The sequence below is a fragment of the Plectropomus leopardus genome, chromosome 15, assembly GCF_008729295.1.
Source record: "Plectropomus leopardus isolate mb chromosome 15, YSFRI_Pleo_2.0, whole genome shotgun sequence".
NCBI classification, from domain to species: Eukaryota; Metazoa; Chordata; class Actinopteri; order Perciformes; family Serranidae; genus Plectropomus; species Plectropomus leopardus.
The window spans coordinates 26316312-26341769 of record NC_056477.1 but is presented as its reverse complement, the minus strand read 5'-3'; the positions used below and the strand labels follow the sequence as shown (position 1 = coordinate 26341769).

Sequence of the window (25458 nt, the reverse complement as noted above, 5' to 3'; positions counted from 1 at the left end):
GCACAATATTGGGCCCTGAGACAGAAGCACTGTCTAGAGGAAGGTCCTTGTGTTATTTTGTTCCCTCAATGTTTCATAATTGTAAAATCATTGGTATTTTATCAAGTTACTTTAAATTACTAGCAAACCTTGGGCCAGGCACAGATGGCTCACTGAACAGACCCACAGGGGCCCAGAGTGTCAGGGTGCCTGCTGGCCTTGACTTGCAAAAATACAAATGTCAAATGAACACATTTTGGATAGGAGAGAGACTCAAAATGACCAAAAAGCTGTAAAGAAACTGCATTGAGGCAAAAAATAACTTTTAAACAGGCAAAACAACCACAAAGAGACACAAAGCTGCTACAAAGAGACATCAAATAACCACAAAGAGGCGTAAAACAACCACAAGAAGACACAACATAACTACAAAGCAATAAACAAATGACCAAAAGACACAAAATTACCTTAAAAAGACCCAGAGAACTTTAAAGAAACACAAAACACGAAGAGAAACAAAACCAAAAGGACACAAAGTGACTAAAAAGCAATAGAAAAATGACTGCAAAAGTCACAAAATTACCTGAAAGAGACCCAAATGACTACAAAGAGGCACAAAACAACCACAGAGTCATAAAACAGCCACCAAAAATGCACAAAACAACAACGAAAAGACACAATACAACCACAAGCCGACACAAAACAACTACAAAGAGACATAAAACAACCACAAGGAGAGGAAAACCAACCACAAAAAGATGCAAAACAACCACATGGAGACACTAAATGACTGCAAAGCAACAAAATGACCAAAAAAAGTCACACATTTATCTTAAAAAGGTCCACACAACTACATAGAGACACAAAACAACCACAAAGATGCACAAAACAAACAAAGAGACATAGGATGACCACAAGGAGGGGTCCTTTGCATATCTGTGGTCAGGGCGCCCAGTGTCTCATAATACGCCCATAGGGCCAGGCAATATTCCAGCACAAACAAAACTTTACACAGTTGCCCCAGGGCATGTTTATGCCCCTTAACTATCCTTACAATATTGAATACATTTAGAGTACACACTAAACTTGTTTATCAATGCAGACAATGTTATGCATGCACTTATTTGCAGAAATCACAGGATGGTAAAAGCTAGTGTCCCTCTAAATTAAACAAAGTCAGGCACTTTATAAAGCCAGACACCCTCTTAGGGCCACAAGTGCCATAGAATTATATGTGGCATTATGTTGTCCAGAGCAGTGTGTCATAGCTTGCACAAAAGTAAATCTTAGAACAATCAAAACGCCTCAAAGTCACTCGCACCCACACATGAGGTCATCTCCCGGAGTGGGATCATTCATGAGCACATGACACGGGGCGTAATGGGATGTGGAAGTGGTGTGAGTAATGTAGTAGTTAGCCGGGGCTGAGGGTGAGTTCAGGGGGAAATCACCAGCAGTCCGAACACATTAGCTTTTACATCTCCGAGACACTGATCTAATTTGTGCTTATGAGAGGAAATGAAAGAGAATTGCATTAGCACTGATTCGTCTGCCAGGAGTGATTCACACTATTTTAGTCAACATGGACCTCTCCTACCAGGTCGATGCTGTGTCATCTGCAAACAATCCACACTGAGGAGATGATAACTTACTACTGTGTCCAGGGTGACTGAGTGTGATTCACTTGGCTCTGAAAGACAATGGTCTGATGACAATAGGATCACACCAGTTCTGCTATAAATGAGAAACATGTTTCTAACTAAATAGAGTTTAGTCTCAGTGATTTCATTTAGAATATGACGAGGATTGTTCACATTTTAAAACAATACTTTGACCACTAATTTTCAAGATTGAAGCAGCAAGCGGTGGAGTTTTCTTCACTGGGATCATTGTAAAAGTTTCAATTGAAGTCTCAATCACAAATAAAAATGACTTTAAAGTATATAGTAAACTTTAATCTAAAGCTACAGTTTGCTGTTTAGTTTGCCTATGTTCTTTCATTTTATTGCTCTTTATGGACATTGTTACATTTATGCCTCTAAAAATAAAAATGTAACAAATTCAAAACAAAGCTGATGCACTGTTTAATGCCATTGATATTAATAATTAGAAAGCAATGTCTTTTATTCTGCACATTTAGAAAGAAAGACATAAAATTCAAAATATTTTGAATGTGTTGTATGAATATATGGACATGTCAGTTTCTTTGAGTTATTCATGTAGGGATTAAGATGAGGTTGCCATCTTGTGGCAGAAGGGTGGAAACAAAATTGCATCAACATCCATGTAACATTTATTAATCCCAAGTAAGTGTCTAAAGTGAATAACAATAACAATAGTGGGGGTCTTCTAATCATAAATATATAAAGTAATAGGTAATATTATTATTACGATTACTATTATTATTATTATTAGTAAAGGAGACATACAACAAGCACAATGAGACATGAAATCTCCACAAAGCAATAAAAAAAAACTAAAAGTCACAAACTTATGTCAAAGAGACAAAATTATCTCAAAACGGCCCAAGCGACAACAAAAAGACACAAAACAACCACAAAGAGACAAAATGACCACAAACAGCCAGGTGCAAACAGGTGCATCATGACTAGAGGTTATTTTTATAGTCAAATCTGTCTTTAGAGGTTCATTGTGCTGATTTGGCTTCTCGGACATGATGTGATCTCTCGTTTTTCAGGGTGAAGACTTGAAAAGCCAAGTAATGTTAGTATTATGGAGGAGGAATATTTACTAATCAGGTATTATTGCATACAGGTCTCATCACGGCTTAAAATACATGCTTGTTTTGTTGCAGCACATTATTTAAAACTGTAATCAATGCAATGATGATTTAGCACTCATATTCTGTATATTTTATGAATAGCTCAGTCATCAGTAATATCAGGCTAGATAAACAAAAATTTTTAGATATATAAAGGATACCTTACACTGTCACACCTTTTAACATACACTTATGGAAGAACCGGAATCATGACCATTCAGAGAAATTAGTCTACTTTTTATAGTCAAATCTGTCTTTAGAGGTTCATTGTGCTGATTTGACTTCTCGGACATGATGTGATCTCTCGTTTTTCAGGGTGAAGACTTGAAAAGCCAAGTAATGCTCAGTGACATTAATTATCAAGTAAACTTACAGTTTTGATGTAACTGTTGTGCATCCAATCAATGCAGAGTCAGTGTTGCAGTCATTCTGACCTGTGGGTGATGGTCGAAAGCTTAATCATATAGGATGTTAGTCTGAAGAATGGTTAGCTCATTTCATGTCCTGCCAACTTCCCCCAGTGCAGCTCAAATGAGTCTTTGTTGAATCATACTGCCCAACCCAAATGGAAATGAGCAAATTAATCTCTGCTGTCCAGAACACATGAATAAGTGTTGCTTCATTGATATCATGTGGAAAGTTTGGATTCTTTGACCAGTAAGACGGCCTTTGTTCAGTTGGCTGTTCTACTTCAGAAAAACTGTAAACTGTTATACTCTGCCTCAAAAAGATACTCAAATGACTACAAAGAGACACAAAACAACACAAAGTGACAGAAAATGACCACAGAGAGACACAAAACATTGACAAGGAGGTACAAAATGACTACAGAGCGACAAAAAATGACCAAAAAAGTCACAAAAGTACTTCACGATTACCTTTCTTAAACACCAATGAGTCGGGACTTAATTTGGGCATATAAATTGACTTAAATTAGATAGGGACACTAAACAAGTGCTCATGACTTTTGTAGGTTTATTATATTATTATTCTGTTGTTAAAATGGAATTACATTTGTTGAAGACCGCATTGTGACTTGTTAGGGACTCAAAACACAAAGTTTAGGACTTAGGACTTGAGTGCAAAGACTTGAGACTTGCAAAATGCTGATGTGGTCCCACCTCTGGTTTTAGTAACTGTGGCCCTGGTATGACTTTGTATTAGATCAAAACCACATTTTATGGTATTGCCTTTCCCTTATGCAAGTTAAATAACTAAATATGCCTTAAATTTTGTTATTAATATGCATTTTTAACAATTAATTTTTTTTAAAAAGTCAAGTCAGCTTCATTTATAAAGTGCCAAATCACAACAAAAGCTATGTCATTACACTTTTCATATTGAGCAGGTCTTGGCCATCTGCCTTGACTATAATTAAACTGTGAAACAAGGGCAGCTGACTAAACCCCTAATAGCATTAGTATCCAGTGGTTGGGGTACTTTCAGATGGAAAACTGAGTAAAAGACTAGATGGCATGTTGACATGCCCTCTAATATCTTAGTAAAAAGCAGAAATGTAAGGGATATTCTATACCAAAAACTAGCCAGCAGGTGGCGCTCAAGCTCCGGAGATCAACACAACTCATCCTTGTTCAGACTGAGCAGTGGCATTAAGAATAAATTTATGAAATATCACCAACTTTAAGAGGTTGGCAAGAAAAAGCACACTTTATAAACAAAGGGTATCAAAGCATACTCAGACAAACATAAAAGATTTTTGTGTATTCATTCAAACACACCTCAAAGCTTGATACCGTGAAAATGCTTGTCAAGTCAACCCAATGATGTCAGACCAAAAACGAACACGAATGCCCTTAGTTCCAAGAATAAACACTGTGAAAGGTTATTTTTCAAATGCTTTCTGCAGCACCTCTGATGCTGTCAAAGTTAAACCCTCCAAGTCGGTTTATTAACACAGTAAACACATTTATTGAGAAGAGAGGAGCATCAATGGGAGAATGCATTGGTGGCTGCGGCACTTAGGTCCTGGATCCTGAGGGTGGACCTTCACACAACGAAAGCAAGCAAAACTGTCCGAGTGAGAAGGCTGTTCACCCTGCGATCCACTCTGCTGCTCAGAAAGACAGTTATACAACGCAGGCTGGGACAGAGAGGAGCACCATTTACATTAAAGCTTTAATCAATCATCATATCTGACTCTCAACACAAAATTAATACAAGTCATTTAGCAAGAGTTGGCACCTTTGATTAATATCTTAAATTATAGTTAGAAAAAGCCAATAACAAATGCATAAAAAGAAGGGTTGATTTTTGGGATGTTTGACTTGCAAGAAAATTTCAGTCACAATCTCAAGGTATTACCTACAGTACAATAGACATGTAGGCTGGAAACCTGTGTTGCATACAGTTGGTGTGGGAGCTCATAGGTATTTTGACTAATTTCTAAATCCTGGTAAACTTCACCTGTTATCTCAATTTATATTTGTAATGTTATTACTTGCTAACATGGATTAATGAATGCTTATAGGACATATTTCTATGTGGGTGCTAAAAAGAAGTGATTGGTAGCCTATATGGGTGGAAGTTGAACTAATGTTGTTTCTGTAGCTTATATAAAACTCTTTGCAGTTGTCGTGAAAGTATCTATTGATTTGCGATTTGGTTATTCAAACACTATTGAAGGATTGACTTCTGCAGACAAGGTTTCACCTGCAATGTGTTAATCCATCACTAAGTTTGTGTGTTAAGTCCTTTATGTGCTTGTGACTACGAGCTAGTTAAAAATGAGAGATTTACATTGGTTTACACCATGAAAATTTAAGAAATATCTTATCTAGGCAACACTGATACATTGATAATTATCCTTAGGGGTAAATTCCCAGTCACTGTAGCATCAAGTGTCAACAGTTTAAGGTGGCCAAGTCATACATTAAACTTAAGTGCTGATCATTTTGTAATTTTGTAATGGTCCAACTTGTCTTCTCAAATTCAGTCAGTTCAAAAATAAGATGCCGCCCGGATACTTACTATTTTAAGTTCAAACAAATGGTTTGGTTTTTTTTCTGATGGCTCGAACTCACAAAGTCCCATTTGGCCAAAAAAATGTCCATTTGAAACGAAAGCCTGTTTCTCCAACACTTCGCTGCATTTCCCAGCTGTGTTTGAACCAACGATCCACGGTGTTTTTCACCAACCCGTCCTTGCTTTACCAGTGGTTTTTGTGCTTCCAAACATGGATGTTTTAAGCCAAGACATGGTCTCTTGTGCCTAAACCTAACCATGCATCCACCACATGTTTAGAAATGTAAAGTATACAAAATAATGAACAAATGTAACATATCTGTGAATTACAGAAACCAAATGCAAAAAAATGTTGCCGATAAGGTTCTAACTGTAGGGACTGTGTATTTCGGAGGATTGAACTTTGGTGTAATGAGTGTCTGTTTTTGGAATCAAGGGCTGTCAGAGGTATGGGCTTTTTGTCTAGTGGGACATTTTTTGGACCAAGAGAATGTCAGAAATTTGGGCCGTCGGAAAAACGGGCAGTCCCAAATTATGTTTACTGATGTTATTTAATATTAGTTAGCCATTTAGTCTAACATTATTAGCATAACATATTGTAGTTTGAGGTATATGGTATTGTTTTGGTTAAACAGAACAGAATTTGAAGTTTGGCTAACGCTATGAAACAGCTATGCCTGACAGATACTGTGTGTAAATAATAGCAATCAACAACTAATCTGAAAGTAAGAACAAGTTTGTTTGGTGCAACTTGTTTTAAATTAGTGATGTGTAGATCTCCACTTAGTTAGGCTAACACTTTTATTAAGATGGGTCAAGGTTGAACAAATGAACAGCTGCTGCAACCCCTTCCTATACCCTTTCCAAAAAGTTCACATTAACTTATTTTCGGTATTTTCAGAGAATCGATATGTGTGATTATTTTAGAGACTTGATGGACTACAATTGTGCGTGGTAAGCTAGTGTGCTATGCTCATACTTGTGCCTGATGGACCAGTGTGCATCCTCTGTGCTTCAATCGGCCATTTCTGGGAGAGGGACTGTGTTTGAAAGCAGAGGAATGTGCTTTGTTGTGCCGGCAAATGAAGTGGCGCTGACTGTGCTTCATGTTGTGCATTAGATGTACAATATTGGGTCGCTTTAGCCACCTGATTTTGATGAAAGTGTGCATTTGATTCTTTGGACGCTGGATATGAATCAGCGTTTCATTTCTAAAATGAGATTCCTTTTCTTTTTGTCTCTTCTATATGGAAGCCAAGAACAGCAGTCCTTCCAATTATTTTTTTATTTCCTTTATCTTAAAATTATGAGTTAATTATTTTGTTATCGCCGAAAAAAACAGCTTTAATATCATGAGATCGCAGGTTAATTATTTTTGTTTTCATGAGAAAATGAGCCTTGTTATCTTGTGATCTTGAGATAATTAACTCATTATCTTGAGAAAACAAAGGACCGATTTCTCGAGATAACAACATGATTTGGCATGGCACTAATAAACATTAGCCTGTAAGTATTAAGGGGAAACAGCCTTTTGTTTACGTGCGATTACAGGATGATTATCTTGTGATCTCAAGATAACAAATCTCGTTTTCTCAAAGTAACAAAATAATTATTTTGCGATCTCCAGATAACGGAATTAAAAAAATAATTGGAAGAACAGCCAGTTTGGCCCTCCTTACTTCTAAACCCTCTTTTAGGTGATAAAAAGATGACACATTATTGCAGGAAAGCAAAACAAAAAAAAACATACAAAGTAAGCCATAAGCTGACAAAATAACATTTGCACAGACTAGATCATCTCTATTTTAGAGATATAGAATCATAAACTCTTGATAATATATATTTTAGAAATGGATAATAGACCTCTCCAGTTCCTGATAAATACCTCAGCCCCGAAACTTACAGTATGTTTTGGCATGCCACACTATAAAATAATGGGGTTTTCATAAGGCAAAAACAAGACTGTAAAACTTGAAAATAATACAGTTCTAGGTCCAAAACTTGTTGTCTGAACATCATCACACTCGTCATTGATTTGTGTTGTCCACCACACAATGCAAAGCACTTTATGTGGTTTCATTTGCAGATTCTTAACTGACAAATAATTGGAGACAGACTTTATGGGCCAATAGATACTTTGTAGCACAAGTTTTAAATTGGAGAAAAAAAAACTGGGCCCTTGTGTCCAGGAATGTATCCTGGACACTGTCACAGTGTCAATTAAGTCAGCCTCTCATTATTTATCAGTCGCAGGCTTTCTCTGCTCTTGTCTTGAGAAATGCACAAATCAATAATGTAGCTTTCAAAACCATAAAAAATGATATGAAGTCTTTAAAATGTAGCATATTTCTTAAAACTGAATTTTTGTTTTTTTGTTTTTTCTCTGCATGACAGCTTACAACAATTTTGTACAGGAAAAATGATTAAAAATGGTTATAAAAGATGGTACTTTTGAGGCAAAAAGTCTTTTTGAAGAAGAGACTGACTTGGGTTTTGTGCTCCTTTGGTAGTAAACTGCATCTTCAACCTGTCTTGGACAGCAGAAGAGAGTTATGGCCTTTCAAGAGCCCTGCAGCTTAAAAGTAGCTCTTGTTTTGTCCTTTTCAGTCCTCACTCTCTCTTGTCTCACTCTGCTGTCTGTGCATTTTTCTTTTGTCTGTCTTTTGCCTTCAGTCCAGGTTTGGTTTATGGTTGCTTGCTGAATGATCTCTGGGTTTATGTATCACGTGATCAGACAGCAGTTGATGCAGCGCGGTCCCAGTCTTCTCTTCAGCGCTCCTTTCTTTTTCTTGGGAGTCAGGATAGCAATGATGGCCTCATCAAATACTGTCTTTAGGCCCTTCTGCGTCAAAGCTGAACATTCCACATAACAACATGCACCAATCTGAGGAAAAGAAAAGACGGTCCATCAGTCAGAAAGATCCAGTACGGAACAATAGTCAACGAGCAGTTATCGTAGACTAACCCCTTGAAACCTGACCATTTTGGCTTAATTTCTGTCTAAAACATTGGAGGGCAATGAGCATTTTAACAAGAAATTATCCAAAAACTGTGTAAAAAGTTACAAGAAAATTACTGGAAAATATGGGGAAAAAAAGTAAACTACAGAACAAAACAAAACAAAAAAAAAAAAAAGAAAATGACCTCAAGAAAGTGCTAAAATTTTTTAGCAAAAGTATAATTATAAGAATTCAAACTATAGTTTTCTGAAAATTTTACGCTCAAAAATTTTCAGCTAATTTTCGGATCAATTCCTTGTCAGCTTTCAAAAATTTCTCGCCAAGTTGCTCATTATGCTTTCCCCGTTGTTTTTGAAAGACATCAAACCACAATTTTCTGAGGTTTCAAAGGTTAAAATGATTGTGAAAGGCATCTGAATGCAGCACAAGAGAGCTGATGTTTATCTAGGTGTGAAAGGGTTAAGTTAAAGGCATAGATTGGCCTTCTTGCAAAGAAGATCCATACCGCTCTCATATCTGTGTGGTAAATACCAAGCTACAGTCAGCAGATGGTTAGCTTAGCAGGGAAGTTAGCCTGGCTTTGTCCAACTGTAATAGAATTTTCCTACCAAAACACAGTAATTAACATGTTATATGTTGTTTGTTTAATCCATACAAAAACCAATGTGTAAAAAAAATACCTATTTGTCATTTTGCTTGTCTTTTATGTGCAAGACGATTTTTTTGTCTGGGTGCAGCTGTTAGGCAACCAACAGAGACTCCTGGAAGTAACTGGTCCCATCCCAGAAATAGTCCCCCCCAAATGCCGAAGAACTGTTTTACACTTTGCACAGATGAAGAGACAATATGTAATGTGTAAGTGAGCTTTACACTTAATGCCAGTGTATTTAGAAGCCTAATCATTGTTGAGTTGTACTTGAAATGCCTCTTGTGTATATGCAGCCAGTGAGACATGACCTTATGTTTGCCTATAGCCCCCTTTAGATATGCACTTCATTATGTAAGCGCGATGACAGTTTTACACAGTGGATGTGAAAAAGTACCCCAGTCACTTTCATTTAGAAGTCACAGTGGGGATCTTATTATAAGAGGTGGAACAGAGTCATTTCTTTCAAGTAACAAGTGAATCTTAAGTCTTTGCACTCAAGTCTCGACTCATCTCAAGTCAAGACTGCTAATTTTTTCATTTTTACCAATCATGAATTATTGAGCTTTAGAGGTGGTCAAAGGCAATTGTGTTCCATTTGGGCAGAACCAGGCTAGTTGTTTACCCCATTTTCCAGCCTTTATGCTAAGCTAAGTGGCTCCAGCTACATATTTATCATACAGTTATGAGAGTAGTATTGTCGGGTATGTATGTTTAATACAAATGGATGCTTCGCGCTGTCAATCCAACCTAAGGGTAATACACAAGAGGCTATAAACTGGGGCTAGTCACATTTTTTCATCATTCAAATCTAGCAATTTTATAAAATCCCATTTAAATTGGAGCAGTTTTTTGTAAGGATTTCTAATTTTGATATGAACGATGAGAAAGACTGGTCGTCTATGCTGACACCAGAGAGTTGCAGGATAATGTTCATGGTAAAATACAGCTCACATTGAAGGAAATGGCTCTAATGTGGGTGATTGTCAAATATCTTGTGGCCTCAGAATACTTAATGACTCCCACGAGTAATAAATCCCACCTAAATCCTATCTTACTTTGCCAGTTTGCATGATTATTAACTTTTGAATGAGTCGAATGTAATTTTTGAAAGTTTGACTTTTATTCTCGGCTACTGCCTGACGGGAGTGATTAATCACAGACCACATTTTGTGTCTTTGTCCTGCAGCCTGGGAATCCTCTGGACGTCCATGTTGACCCAGAATGTAATCCTGAATTCATTTCAAGGCAAAGGATGTGATTTCAGTCATTTCACTGAGGAAAAGACATTCCTACAGAGACAATCCTCAACACAGAGGAATCTAAGTGGACCTGACAGCTAACTTCTACAACATTGTAAGTGAAAATGCAAGCTTCCAATCTCTTTTCTTATTACTTAACTTCTTCAGTAGGAACAAGTACATACCTCCTTTGCTAGCTTCTGTCCTTGCTCAGTGGGTATGGGCTTCTCCTTCATGTCATTCAGTTTGGCAATGGTCTTGGGGTCATCACGAAGGTCGATCTGAAAGAGAGAAGACGCCTTTCTCTTAGCCAAATTACCTTGTTAATATGGATAAGAAATAGAATAAGAAAAAGAATACCTTGTTGATAGTTTCAAATCAGGCATTACGAAACTTTTCTCTGTGCTTCTAAACATAGCCACGAGCTGCATAACTGACAGTGTGTTTTCTCATTTTGAAACAAAGCCATGTTGGCCCACACTTCCTGCTCTTGTGCAAAGCGATTTCACAGCCAACCACAAGGTTCCTCGCTCCTCTTTTATTCATTGCAGTGCTCAGCACACACAACTCATCCCCAGCTCAGTAATAACCAGTTATGTATGATAAATGCATCCACCTGCACAATCTCAAACTGGGAGTAACCTTCATTAACTCTTTTCTCAACTGGTGTGATTTGTGTCAGTGTGGCTCACTCTTATGAAGCTTGTGTGTGCATATCAGCATCCGGCCAAAGAGCTGCAAGTGAGTTATGACGGGATCTGATAAAAGGGCAGTAAACATCAGCTGACACAAGATAAATCAGACACCCACTCAATTCTCCTCATCACTGCTGGGCCTTGGCTGCACTGGCATTTGGTTGCCAGGGAACACCAAAAATCACCCACAAGTCAGTGCTCATTTTTAAGAGGACATATGGTATTGGCAGTGGGTTTTAAGGCTTAAGAAATGATCTAATACTTAGGATTAGTGTCATCTTTTAACATCTACATGATTTAGGGATGTCTCTATTGAAGATCAGAAGACATAAGCTCAGCTTTAGCATCTTTACATAGGTCAAGTGCTGTTTTAAACATTTCTGATTTAATGATTACCTTTAAGCAGTGACGACTCCTGTATGAAGCCACAGACCTTTTAAACCCATATGAGCGAGATCGGCCTGAAGTCCCCTAACAGCCTGGTTAGCAGGTTGTTCCAGATTTTTTAATCTAATAAATTAGGTCTTCTTTGGCTCAGGTTCAGGGAACTTGGTCTGTAGTAACAGGAGGCTAAATCATTTTTTTTTAAATAATTAATGCACTGAGAATGATCACCTCTCAGCTCTATGCAACATTTGTGCACCTTTCAGCTAATTGTTTTGGTATTATACTAAAAACAGGCTAAACAGTGGTGAAGAGCAGCTGGCTACATTAATTGCATTTGCCATAGCCAGGAGGGATGTTTCAGGTGGGAAGAAAATCTTTGAAACACTGATCACAGGAGTCACAGCTCTTTCTTTACTGGTTGGCTGCGGGTATTCTTAGGCCGCAGTTTGCTGCTTAAGGCTGCTGCATGTCTGCTGGATGGGTAAATAGCTAACTGTTTGCTAACATGCGAGACGGAACAACTTTATTAGGTGATAATATTTTAATGGTGTTTACAGCTTGTTCCACTGGCCCAAAGTGGCTAAAAAATAAATTACTTTACATTTTAAGTATTAATACATGGTGGTTAAACCAACAGTAGAAGTAATTCTGTAGTATTAATGTTATACATAATTTGCAATTACAGACAAGTTTAAGTTTGCACAATGTTCATACTGTAGGAGATAATCCACTTGCCATATTTAGATGAAAAAAAACCATAGCACTTAACAGTTGCAAATACTGATGATCCATCCTGGTTCAACTTCAGTGTTTTCGTGAGAAATTGTGGATCAAATCACTTTTTTTCCATTGCCTGATGTAATCTTACCAATGCATGGATGCAGCAAATAATGTAAATCTAGTCTAAAATGTTACTTACAGCACATAATGCTAATATCTACAGTGGTGGTAATGGTTGCTGTGGTGTGACACGTACCACCAGGTGGTTAGAGGTGGCAAGAATTCACTTCTGGTGTTGCCAGGCAGATTTTTAAAACACATTTCCAGCAGGGGGATAGTTGCTGAGCCACCAAGTTTGGTGCTTGGTGCTTTAAGACGTGACAAGTCTTCCCCATTTGTATTCTTTCTTAAAATAATCTTAGATCGCTGAATCTTGGTCCTGTTGAGCGCAGGGAGTGTATGCTCCGGAAATCATATTTATTAAGGCTCTTTTGCTCAAAGACTGTCTCTTCTATGTATTTTGTGTTTATGTGATGGTTGTATCATCACAACTAAGGGAGAGCCACCATCCAGACAGCTCAACAGTCCAAAACCTATATATATTCTGTTTATGAAGATATATAATGAAGAAAAGTATCAAGTCAACACACCTGAAAAGCTGGCATCAGCAAATATTTGGCATTTTTGCTTAAAAACCTTTTATAAGGTTTTGTGATTCTCCATGTATGTCTACTGTGTTTTATGCAAACCTCCTTCAAGGTTTGGAAACATGCCCATGGTAACACAGCCAAGGTGAATTCAATGCATATTTGTCTCTGAATGATAGATTGCTCTGTTGGCCACTGTTGCCTCTTGAGGTTAAATGTACATTGTAGCTGAATGTGTGTGTTCCTAAACAGTAACAATAGCCAACAAAGTCTAGATGTAAAATTTGGCCTAAAACCTTATAGTTCAGTACAGTGTAGGTACAAATGTTATTGTATCCTAGAATATATAGGCATATACTATATGAATAAAAAACACTCATCAACTCAGCAACAATTTGAAGCTGGGTGTGAAGGCTGCTGGCACAAATGGTGAATTATGGACTGACCTGGGTGCCAATGAGCAGGTAGGGGACACTGGGTGCATATTCCTGCAACTCGGGGACCCATTCTTCACGCACATTCTGGAAACTGGCAGGGTTTACCACAGAGAAGCATATGAGGAAGACATCGGTCATTGGGTAGGACAGCGGTCTCAGGCGGTCGTAGTCCTCCTGCAGGGAGAAAGGACAGTATTAGTTAACATTTGGGGTCAGGGCAGGATGAGAGGTCAGGACAGGGAGCAGACATGATTCATTTCCGTTTTTAACATCTGAGAGATTATTACTCATGAATTTTTAAAGCGTGTGAAAATGAGCTCAGACTGGAGCCAGGAGAGCTAACTTTACATTGGGTTTAGCTTGCTAGCTCCTTGGCTGTTTTATGGGAATGATGTGGAACATTATGACAGGAGTGATGTGCATAAAGAACCGCACTTTGAATTGAAGAGAAGAGACTGTGAAGGGGATGACCTTCACACAAGGGCTGACAGAGACATTAAGGGATTATTCTACATTTGCAGCCCTTTAATGCGAGCTGAGCACAAGGCATCGCCACAAGACACTGAAAACCAGACACCCTGCCATCTCCCATATTGCATGAGTGGTGTAAACGGCTAATTCACAGACGCAAGACTGTCCTTTGTGCGTCGCATCAAGCGCCCCCTTGTTCTCACTAAAGATAAACCCTTTTGACAGAGTGTCCGACTTGCACACATATGAATATTCATGACCAGTTTCACTTCTTCCTCTGATGGCACACATCGGGATGGTTTTCTGCTGCTAGCCCAATGACACGGGCGATCAATGGATCTCCAGTAATTAGATATGACTCAGTCAGACCAACTCGTACCAAGCGAATCAATCTCACTCTCTTGTCTGGGGAAATTTATCATCCGCATGCTTGAAATCAAAGCAAACTGAATGCAACGTCCCACTGTGCCAGAGATAGTTTCAATGGGACAACGGAGCGCTGGCATGACAGTCTTTCATTCTGATGCCTTCAGCGAATCCCATTCTCTGCCAAACACACACGGCACAGTCCAATGCAATCACGATGCTATAACCCCAGAAATAAGTCCTTCTCACGCAAATGCATCAAGGGGAATGGTTGTGCAAATGAGCTAAATGTTTCTTCAAGTTTCTTCAAAAAACTGTAGATCTGCCAAGAGAGGACGTCATCTTTAGCTGCCCGTGTAATGAATTACTGACTTCATATTAGATTGGAGGAGTAATATAAATCTTCGCGCCTGTGCTCATGTTGTAGATTACTCAAGTGCGCTCCACTGAAGTGAGTCAAGTGGTTATGATTCAAAAATGTATGAGCTGTCCATCCTCTTACTCCCAAATGAGTATAGATTTTCACAGACGTGGATGGTGCAGGAATTTCAAGTATTTCTTGGCTAGTGTTTTGTGGTGGTTCTGGTGTTTTTCGAGATGCAGCAAGTTGGAGATCGTCACATTAGATGATTGTTTTGCCAGTCAAAGTCGTACAAATAACTTAACTGTGACCGTCAGCTTACCTGACAATGTCTGAATCTCCTTATGAGATAGCAGAGACAAATGATATGTCATGACATGTCCGATATATAGATTTATATATTTACCGTGCACCAGTGAACAAAAACATAGACCATCAGGAAACTTTTTTTTTGCTTAAGTGCGCTATGGTCGCAGAAAAACAATCTTACCTTATATAACAAGTTTGTTTCAGCCTCACTCCCTCTTGACTTTAGCGCTTTGTTTAAACGTCTTACTTTCATTTCTCTTCTCTGACCCTGAGCTGAACTGCCAATCAAAGTGATTCCATTCTGCTACTGACTGCTGTTTCTCACGCCTATTCAAAAAGCTGCCAAAAGCAACAAAGGCCCAACGATGTGGGACACACCACAAGGACTAGGGTGACGGACACTCACTGACAGAATAACATTGACCAGCCAACCAGCTTGGTGTGTCAGGGCCTTTAATGTTTCCTCTAGTACCATCATCAGGTCAACATTTTAATTTGTTCAGTACTTTGGTTTTTGACCAAATACCTGCAAAACTAATGACATCTGTCAGCCTCTCTTGTTTGCTTTGTGTTATTAAGAAAATGTTTGCATGCTACACTAGTGCTTCACTTATTTTGGAAGTCCGGGCTTGGACTGATGTTGCACCCTAGTTGACCCCGTGAAAATACAAGTTGGAAAACTAAGACGTTGTTAGCAATACCAGTTTTAGCCAGGTTAGCCATTGTTAGCATTACCAGTTGTAACAGTGCATTGTGCTGCATTTTGTGCAAAAACGCTGTAGCAACAGATCTACGGATAGAAGTTGGAAAGTACTGTGTGAGGGACTGTTTTAATGAGATACAAATAAGACAGAAGTGCCAATAAACAATGTAGGCTATTAGTATAGTTTTCACTATTGTTGGTGCTCTGAGCAGCCATCTTGGATTTTAAGGAAGGTCTGGGTTGGTGAAATTCCTACAAGGAAATCTGGAAATCTGACCTCAGGGAGCATTCCAGTTGAAATTAGTGATTGGGCGCTCAGAAATTTTGACTTCCCAGTGCAGATGTAACACACCATAAGAAGGTGAACATGGTTAACATTCTCATTAAACAGCAGCATGTTAGCATGCTGACATTAGCATTAAAGCACTGCTGTGCCTAAATGCAGCCTCACAGACACGCTAGAATGGTTGTAGCTTCTTTATCTGCCTCCTTTGGAAGTTTCAAGCACCATTTTCAAGTTTTTTGGTCAAACTTCAGTTTCCAAGGTCAACAATGACCTTTGACCCTCAATTAAGAGTTTTTTCTAGATGAAATAACTAGATAGGGGTGACTGTTTTGGGCTAATGAAGCAAATTAAATACCTGATACCTTTGCAAACAACTTAATAAAATCTGTAGTCAACAAATTCATACTATACTACTCAATAACTACTCAATCCGATCTGATAGGTTACTATTGTTATTCAGCTCACTTAACTCTGTGTGGGCCCTAACACACCATGTTGATGGTTGGCTGTTGGGTTTAATGTTGAGCTGTGGGTGAGCGTCTGTTGCTCTGATTTTTGCAGTGTGTGGCATTGTCTGCTAATTTTCAAATGATTTAGCATGTTGAATTGGCAGCTGAGCCAGCGGAGCACAATAGTGGGTGAAATCACTCTGATAGGCAGTTCAGCTCAGCGCACAAAAAGAGAACTGTAAGTGAGGAGAGCAAACAAATGATTTAAGTCAAGAGAGCGCAAGAACTTTTTGAGACACAGATGACGTGAGGCGACATATCAGTCGGCCTTGGTCCCCTCTTTGATGTCAGCTTGGTGTCTGGGCCTTTAGGGAGAACATGTAACGCCAGGCACATGCTGTTTCTGCATTCATACAATATGTGCTTTCTTCTGCCGCCTAAGATTCATTATATCTGTGACATGGGATCAAGTATGCTGTGTGTCTACATATCTCTATGTGTGACCTTTACTTGCACAAGTGAACCCTCCAATCCCCCAGTGAGCCACAGACATAAAGGAACACAGTGTAGGCCACTCAGCAGTTTACTGTAAACAGGCCCGGAGCTTCTCTGAGACCCATCTCTGCCTCTCACACTGTTTCCTCAGTGCACCCCTGACACATTACCAAAGACAGTATGCCCGCCGGCCACTCCGAGTGTATATAGCAAGAGTGTGTGTACTCCTACGTGGCTCTGATGCTCTATCTTATGTTTGATCAGCGCCTGGTCGAGAAATGTTTACACTCATGCTGCTGTTAAGGTGCTTCAGATAAAAGTTTCCACCTGAATTATGTCACACAGGTTTAGTGCAGTTCAACAGTTCATGAGTACATCACTGAGACGTTTCATAACCGTCTGCAGTAAATATTATGATCAGTGGAAGAAGAAAAAAGAGGGCGGGTTAGTGGATGATCTATTGACTCTAACTTCTCTCCATACATGTCCATACATTTCCCTCTGAGCAAGACTCTGCGTCTTCATTTGGCCAGCGTGTCAGCTCGGCTGTGTGACTGCGCTCTGTTGACTCAGTGACATATGAGTGCAGTGATATCAGTGAGTCATTCCCTCCTCCTACAGCTCTCTCTTTTCTATCTTTTCTACTCCTCTCGCCTCCTCGGGGCTCTATAAACTGGCAGTGTCAACAGAGTCAGAGACGCCTGCTCTAACATGGCCGACGGGCGGGAATGCAAGCCCAGACACAAGACGCTTCTATTCACAAAGTTGCGTCTCTGATCTGCAAATCTACATATTTGGCAGAACTGGATTTAACTCCGGGAATCAAAGGAGAGCTATTAATGCTCGTTTCTATTTTACTGTTCCTTTAATGGTGATTAATGATCATTAATCAGAGCTCCAACGCTGATGCACTCTGTCTATTCATGCCTGTATAGTGAGAACATCCTGCCATACTCCATTCAAGGAGCTGACAGTTTAATGTTGCCTTTAATGGCAGTGGCACATAAACTGTGCATGATTCAACATAAATTAAGACCTTTTATGAGTCAAGGAACTCTTTTTATACACATCTTTTAAAAATGTTTTCCTAAATTATAGCAAAATCTGAATATACTACTTTAGGTAATTGGGGCGAGATAATCAAGGACATTTCAAAAGACTGTATTGCTGAAATGATTACTTCATTAGTTGATCGTCAGAAATTCAATCTTTGATAAATATTTAAAGAGGAATTTGACCAATTATACTAATAAAGTGTTGCTGTCCTCACCATGGTCAGTACTACTTTGCCTGTGGGGACAGATGTATAATGTCTTTTGTAACTCTGGAGGAGTTTTATCAAGTCCCTTATGATGTCATCAGGATACCTTAATGGATAAGGTTGATAATATATTATTTATTTCATATAACCATGATTAACAACCCATTCTCTTTTCAAACTCGTAAAATAACGCTGCTCTGTCAGTCCTTTCGGCATATGAGTGTGACACCAAAAGCCACCTTCCGCGTCCACGTGCAATGATGATAATACAGTAGGACAGAACAGCTGGTGTTGTTATCATACGCTGGCAGACAGCCGGATGGTAGCGGCTACATCTACAAGTGACACGTATGGATGCTGTCACTTGATAACACAGCTGAACGAAACCAGTGGCGTGCATCTGAAATGCTGAAGGACAGCATCAGGTGTAATAAAGCTGGCAGTAACCGCGTAATATAAGGAACACGAGTGTGTTCATAGGATGGGTGCATGTTGAGGTGGATGGGTCCCACAAACAGTTGAACAAACATTGCAAAGAGTTCGGAGTTAGCTTCCAGTGTAGATGTTCGTTTGTATTTTTTCTGCACCTTACCATGTGCCTCTTTTGCCTAAACCTAACCATCTGTGACTTTGGTGCCTAATACCAACCATTGTGACAGTCTATACTGTTGTTTAAACATAGGGACTGTGCTGCGTCATCCCACCACATGTGCATTTCTTGACATCAGGGTAACGGGCTGCGTCATCCCACGACATTTGACTCCAACCTGCAGCCCTTTACTGCATGTTTCTCCCCCTTTCACACTTGACCTATCCTATCAAATAAAGACAAAAAGTCCAAAATAATCTTTAGAATTCACAGAACAATTACTATATTATGATATACACCTTTACTGTGATATACAGTTACATATACTGTTACAGAAGATTTTGGCCAGTACGCCCCCCCCCACTCTTAAGTGTTACATCTTCAGCTGAAAGCCTGAGCTGAGGCATGTCTTTAGCATTCCTGTTTGTCTGTGTCCAAGCAGCTGAGTGGTGACAGGCTCCCAGCTGGGTGAAACCATTTCCAGTCACCCCCTTCCAGACCTCACCCCTATCCCCACCTGCCACCTTCCAACCCCCACTGGGACCTCTGGGGGTCACTGGGCCACTTTAGGCTGCTGAGTCAAAAAACACTCATCAGACTGTACCAAACAGTCAGGAGGGAGGGGGAACAAGTGGAGTGAAGTGGTACAAGTGATCACAGGATGTGCAGTTGAGTGTGAGAGCAGTTGACAGGCTGAGTAAATGAAGAACAGCCTAACAACAAAGTGGGGGTTATCAGGGCACCAGGGCACAGATCCCACTGGGTCACAACTCTTGAGTTCCTCTCCCTAAAGCGTTTCCATGGGTACCACAGCACTTAGCATCCACTTCCTGTTTCCTCCTGCTCCTCCTCGGGCAGTGATGCTGGATTTTCTTGAGTGCAGCAGCAGCAGCAGGAGAATGAATGAATAAGTAAAGACTTTCCCCTCTGTTCTCTCGTCACATTCGGCGAAATGGTCTTCGCAGACCTTCCATATGGAATAATTCAATAGGCAGCGGCTGGGGGAGCGACGTGGCAGCGCACAGACAATAGCAGGCAGGGCAGCGGTATCAACAAGCAGACAGAGCACAGTGGCACTCGGCTCAATGCCGAGCTGTGATTATGCGACCCTGACATGTAACACAGACGTGACAGCATGGAATTGCATCCGATGAGGGCAAGTAACGAACAGCAAAGCATTGTGGGAGCTCCAGCCACACCAGGAATATAAATATTACAGGCAGCTTGAGGTCAATTGAACATGTGTAGCACAGGCCAGAGGTGGAGATGATGAAAGGAGAGTTTAACATGACAGAGTGACAAAGAGAAAGGAAAATGAAACAGAGAGTGCTGAATTTATCCACTATTCCTCCTCCCTCTTCCTCACCCCTCCATCTGTCTCTCTTCCTCTTTCTGTCCTTCCTTTCACTCTCTCTCTCTCTTTCTCTCTCTCTCTCTCTCTCTCCGTCTCTCTTTGGGGCGCCGGGTCTTTGATCAGACGCTGAAGCTATAAACATTACCAGCTGGCCTTGTGCTCCACATAAAGAGGTCAACAGAGTCGGGGGCGGAGGGGGCTGCGTTTTGAAGAGCAGTAACTCTACTCTTGGTGGCCGGCAGCACCCATGGCAGACATCTGGGAGAACTTCTCCATTTCAGAGACACTCTGAATCAGCTAAAAACAAACCCTCCTCTGACACACACACACACACACACACACACAGCGTATCAAACACGCCAGAATAGACAATAAGATTGTGTTCCCCTTTTTTACTACAGAGTAGTATCACCTCTACCATCTGTTTTCTCGAGAACAGAAATATATCGCAGCCACAGGTAACTGTCTGGGTGGCAGGGAGGGAGGATGGCTGTGATTTACTATTCATGGAGTTGTACATTTTGGCATTCATGAATGAACAGAGCAGAGAAACTGCTGAGTATTACCCGGTTGACCTTTCGGCGCCTAGTTTTTGTCTTTCCGTTGAATGGATCCGATTACAGATTGTGACTCATTCTAACTCGACACAGTTAAATCCGGCCCGAGGAAAGCGTTAACTATTCACCATTTGACATGTGTACAGTTTTAGGCTGCTGGGAAGACAGGAGGTTAAAGGTTTTGGGGTCAACAGTGCAGCTGAAGGCAGTCCAAGCTTAGAGGTGCTTTATGGAGTTTCTTGTAAACAAACAAAAGTTGTGTTTATATTCAGTGTTCACCACCAAAATGCATTGTGTGTATAAGCACAGCTGCCGGTATTGTATAGTGCTGACAACTCTTGATCAGTGGAATCACGTCAAAACCAGACTCGATCTGAGCATGCTCCAAAAAAATCAGGGGTCCTGCTTGGAGAAAAACATCGCTCCATAGTGGAGTTGAGTTGATTTCTGTTTTTGCTGGCACAGTTTTTAAAAGGTAGCCTACATCAGCAACCTGTACTGCTGGTGTCATGGCATTAAATCCAACTTATATTACATAAGTAATAAGCAATATGACAATGTTAGTAACATAAAATAATGCTTGTATATGAACTGACTAATAGAGACACTAATGTCTGACAGGCTGTACGCAATTTACTACTGAGCTGAGCACAGCAACATAAAGGAGATCACATTTCAGTAGAGGTTGTGTTTGTTTACTAGAAAGTTCATGTTTTTTGGGGGGTGACTAGAGGATACATGACAGAGTTCATCTTCTAAAATGAAATAAGACTGAGCCAATGTGGCAACATTTTGGATTTGAAGCCAATGACAGAGGTGTTCTAACTGGCCACCAGTGGCACTACCCACCGTTTTGAGCTGAACTTACGTTAAACGCCCTGTTCCTATATATTCCTGTCGCTTGCTTTGAAAGCACTGCAGTGGATGAGGAATGGCTGATTAGTTCAAGTTGAAAAAAGGCTTATTTATATGAGACCTTGTTATTTTGTTACAAAACCCAAATAAGGTGGCTTGAGGAAGATCACCGACAACCTCTTTGTTGTTTCATGTCATTTCCAGCAAATATTGAAATAAAATCTGTTTTTCTTTTTAAAAAGTTCAACTATAGAAAGATATGTTACTGGCCCATCTTTTATGCCTATACAGTCTTATTTCAAACGCACAGCTGATAGCTACTTGGATGGTTTGCATGATGTAAAAGAAGTGCATATATAAGGGATTCAGTATGGACATAGAGCTCTGATGTTATGTGAATCAATGTGATGGTCGAATGCTTGCTTGCTATTAGGGACACAGAGTCATTATGTTCCAATCGGGGGCAGCTGTTGAGTGAAATGCGACACCGAGTGATAAAATTTGGTATATTGGTCCAGTGTTTGGCTTAATATCAAACAATTTTTTTCATACATATATTCGCTCTTTACATTAAGACATCAGGATAAATGTGCACTCTAAAATGTGAGTATTAATGATTTGTGGCTGCAACTAGCAATTATTTTCCAGGCTTTTTAATCATCAACATTTTGCAACAACAATGAATTGATTATCAAAACTGTTGTGGATTAATTTACATCAATCGACTAACCAATCACTAAACATTTTAGGGCCGAGTTATCACACAGTTGAAACAATTAATCATTTCTGCCCTATAACTTTAGCCTGGAAGTTCTGGTGGCAAATAATGCACCATATCCTGTGCTGATGCCCTCAATGAGCCTGTGTTAACATGGTTTCCTCTGTCTCTGTGTTTACACTGGCTCTTCTGCTGAGTGGAAACATTATTGTGTGTGTGTGTGTGTGTGTGTGTGTGTAGGCCAGTGCATTTTCAGTTTTAACTCTTGCCCGCTGAATGGCACATTGTAAAGAAAAAGCCCAGGCATTAGGCAGCCCTATTAACAAACCTGTGACATCACTACTGGACATAGGAGCCCTGTTCTCCACATAATAGAACTATTGAAACCCCTTCACTGCCATCACTGTCCGTGGAACACCAGATTCTGGCAGTAAACCCATGTGCGAAAAACCATCACCTGTTGCAGCTTAGTGTCTGGCCGGAATCTGATGCCTGTGGGCGTGTTGGAGGCACCGTCGGATAGTTATTGGTCCCAGGAGCACATGGGGAGGCCAAGATAGAGATGGAGTGAGAGAGTGTGTGTGAGTGTGTGTCCTTGACATGCTTGGCACTTGGCCAGAAGAAAAAATAAACTGTACCTGACCAGCTGTGTCATACAGTCCGAGCAAGTACTGCTTCCCACCAACGTTGACGCTCACTGCAAGGAAATGACAAAGAGCAGTTGAGAGGAGGAAGGAGAGGGTGAGGGTGGGGAGCAGAAAGGGAGTGAGGAAGGAAGGGAGGGGGGGGGGGCCTCAGGGTCCCCAACCCCTCTCTGCTATGAAGAAGGCAAACAAGTGGTTTTGATTATAGCAACAGATGCAAGCCAATGCAGTTGGAGAAAGAGTGGAGGCAGGAAACAGGGAATTCACTCAACATTATATTTACTCTTATTCGATTTTAATCTGAGAAATGACACAGACACACAACAGCAGCAGTTCAACCTGTCGTGATGTTATTATTAGACGCTAATGATAGACAGATTAATGGAAAATGTAAATTCCTACCTGCATAATGATCAAACACTGTGGGGACATACTCCTCTGGAAAGGCGTCATTGGCATAGCTCATCAGAAGACACGTTTTTCCCACTGCACCGTCTCCGACCACGACGCATTTTAACATGATAGTACCGGTTCCGTTAGCCATGATCCCGACCTTACCATCATTATCACCGGCCCCCCGACGCACTGTAGTCCTGACCCCCTCCTGCTGCTGCTGCTGCTGCTGGGCGGTGATCCCCGCACGGCGGGCATCACCAGCGTCGGAGGCGGACTGCACGGCGCACCAAGTGCATCTTTCTCTCCACACCACCGGTTACAGTACTCCCGAATTTGATCGCGAAGGAGTTCCCTTTTTTTTACACGGCTGACAAAATGGACAAGACCTCTCCCCCGGTCTTAAGAGGTCTCAATATAGGGCTTCCCTAACCGAGAAACGGACGTGTTTTCTCCGACAAGTACCGCCGCTGCAAGTCTGCGCTGCTGCTGCTCCGTCGTGCCCGCTCCCCGGTGTGCTCCACGCCTGTGCTCTCGCTGCCTGGCGCACTGTGCTGCTGGTGGACAAGGTGGGTGCGCTTGCTGGAGAGGCGGAGCTTGGTTTTGAAAGCAAGGGGCTCTGGATAAAGTACACTCCGCCTGGTGGGGACCAAGGACTGTAAGAAATGACATCATAAATGTCAGGAAGATTTTATACGAATATACATTCTTTTAGTCCCTATGTAGGAATATTCGGGTTGCACTGTGCAACCCCAAAGGAAATAAAACAATGTCTTGAAGCAGCTTGCAAAATGCCAATAAGCACAACTACCACATACACACCATAGGGCCCTGTTAGCCCATATATACTGATAACTCAGCAGCTTACAGGCTAAATACATTAAGTCTATACAGGAATATTCTAAGACGATTATAAGGGTGTCATATTGAAAACACAACTTTAACATCACCCTAAACCCACCATAGGGAACCGATCACTCTGTCCTTAAATATAGACAATAGAATATTGATTTCCCTTTGGCTAGACATGCATCTGTCCTACCAGACAGTCCAGATTAACATGTAAGGGTATACCCCACCTGTTTGTTAAGACATTTACATGTTGACACTTAAGTCTGACTCTTAAATATTTCTATATTTAGGGAACTAGTCTCTGTCTGCTATGCATTTGACTTTGTGGTCGAGGAGACACAGACACATACATAAGTCTACTGTGCTTTCGTGTGTGTGTCTCTGTGTGTGTGTGTGTGTGTTAAGGATGGATGGGATATGTGAGACGGGACTGGGAAGCTGCAGATGGAGACGCCACAGGAGGAGGGATGTGTTTGGGAAAGAAGTGGGGGAGATACAGAGATTTGACCTCTGTGTTGCAGTTGACCAGGTGTGGGCTGTCTCCTTGAATTAGTGCACTCACAACCATCTTAATAGAGTGCCTCTCTATAAATGGAAAGGAATGAGCATGTACACAGACATGCATATCTTTTTTTTGTCTCGATCTCTCTGCTCTCTTGGCCAAATGTTCAGAAATGTGCAACGTAAGATAAGATGTGACAATATTTACCAGCTGTCATCTTCTTAGTACACATCTCTTATGTCCTTTACATAAAATGTACAGGTGTTGTGCAAATGACCTGTTTTTAACCATTTGATCGGATAAAGCATCACTAATACTCATTCACCATGTCCCTAACACAGATAGTATCGTTTCATCTGAGAAACAAATGCATCACCAATGAAATGATACCGATTTAATATGGCTTTAGAAGGCCATTTGCATGATTCCGACACAGACATTTTCCAGCCTGTTATGGCGATTTTCGCTTGTCATCACCATAGATGAGGTCAAAAATAATTTCCTTATAACTTGCTATCTTAATTGGTGCAAATGCATGTTCATGAAGTCTTTTTAGCCTCTACTTTGTATTTTTGACGTCACAAAAATATTAGATAATCACTTTAATCACTATTTTAATAATGCAGCTGTTTGAATCAGCAAAATATAGTTATGACAACCTGTATAATGTTACACATTCACTGGAACACAAACAACATGATAATCAAGTGAGTCACAGTTGACAGGAAATTTGGCTTCTTCTTGGTTACTGATAACTGATTCTGTGAAGTAAAACGAAACCAGTAACCGCATATAAGGGCACATTAAAAACAGTACA

The 25458-nt window shown here is 40.4% G+C and overlaps 1 protein-coding gene across 1 annotated transcript; it reads right to left on the bottom strand.

Moving 5' to 3' along the window:
- Positions 1-4666: 4666 nt before the first annotated feature.
- On the bottom strand, positions 4667-23897 carry rhoq (ras homolog family member Q). The gene is made up of 5 exons (XM_042501611.1): positions 23297-23897; positions 22889-22947; positions 13486-13650; positions 10776-10871; positions 4667-8627 (listed from the first exon to the last, which is right to left on the bottom strand). The coding sequence occupies exons 1-5, from the start codon at positions 23436-23438 to the stop codon at positions 8466-8468; spliced, it is 624 nt and encodes a 207-aa protein (XP_042357545.1). The 5' UTR covers positions 23439-23897; the 3' UTR covers positions 4667-8465.
- Between the last annotated feature and the right edge of the window lie 1561 nt (positions 23898-25458).

What these genes read in the sequence shown, in the direction of transcription:
- rhoq (XM_042501611.1), bottom strand. Translation starts at nt 23,438, where the DNA reads ATGGCTAACGGAACCGGTACTATCATGTTAAAATGCGTCGTGGTCGGA. An exon ending in TGTATGACACAGCTGGTCAG is followed by an intron (nt 13,651 to 22,888) that starts GTACAGTTTATT and finishes TTCTCCCTGCAG; the next exon opens with GAGGACTACGACCGCCTGAG. An exon ending in GACAGAAGCTAGCAAAGGAG is followed by an intron (nt 8,628 to 10,775) that starts GTATGTACTTGT and finishes TCTTTTCCTCAG; the next exon opens with ATTGGTGCATGTTGTTATGT.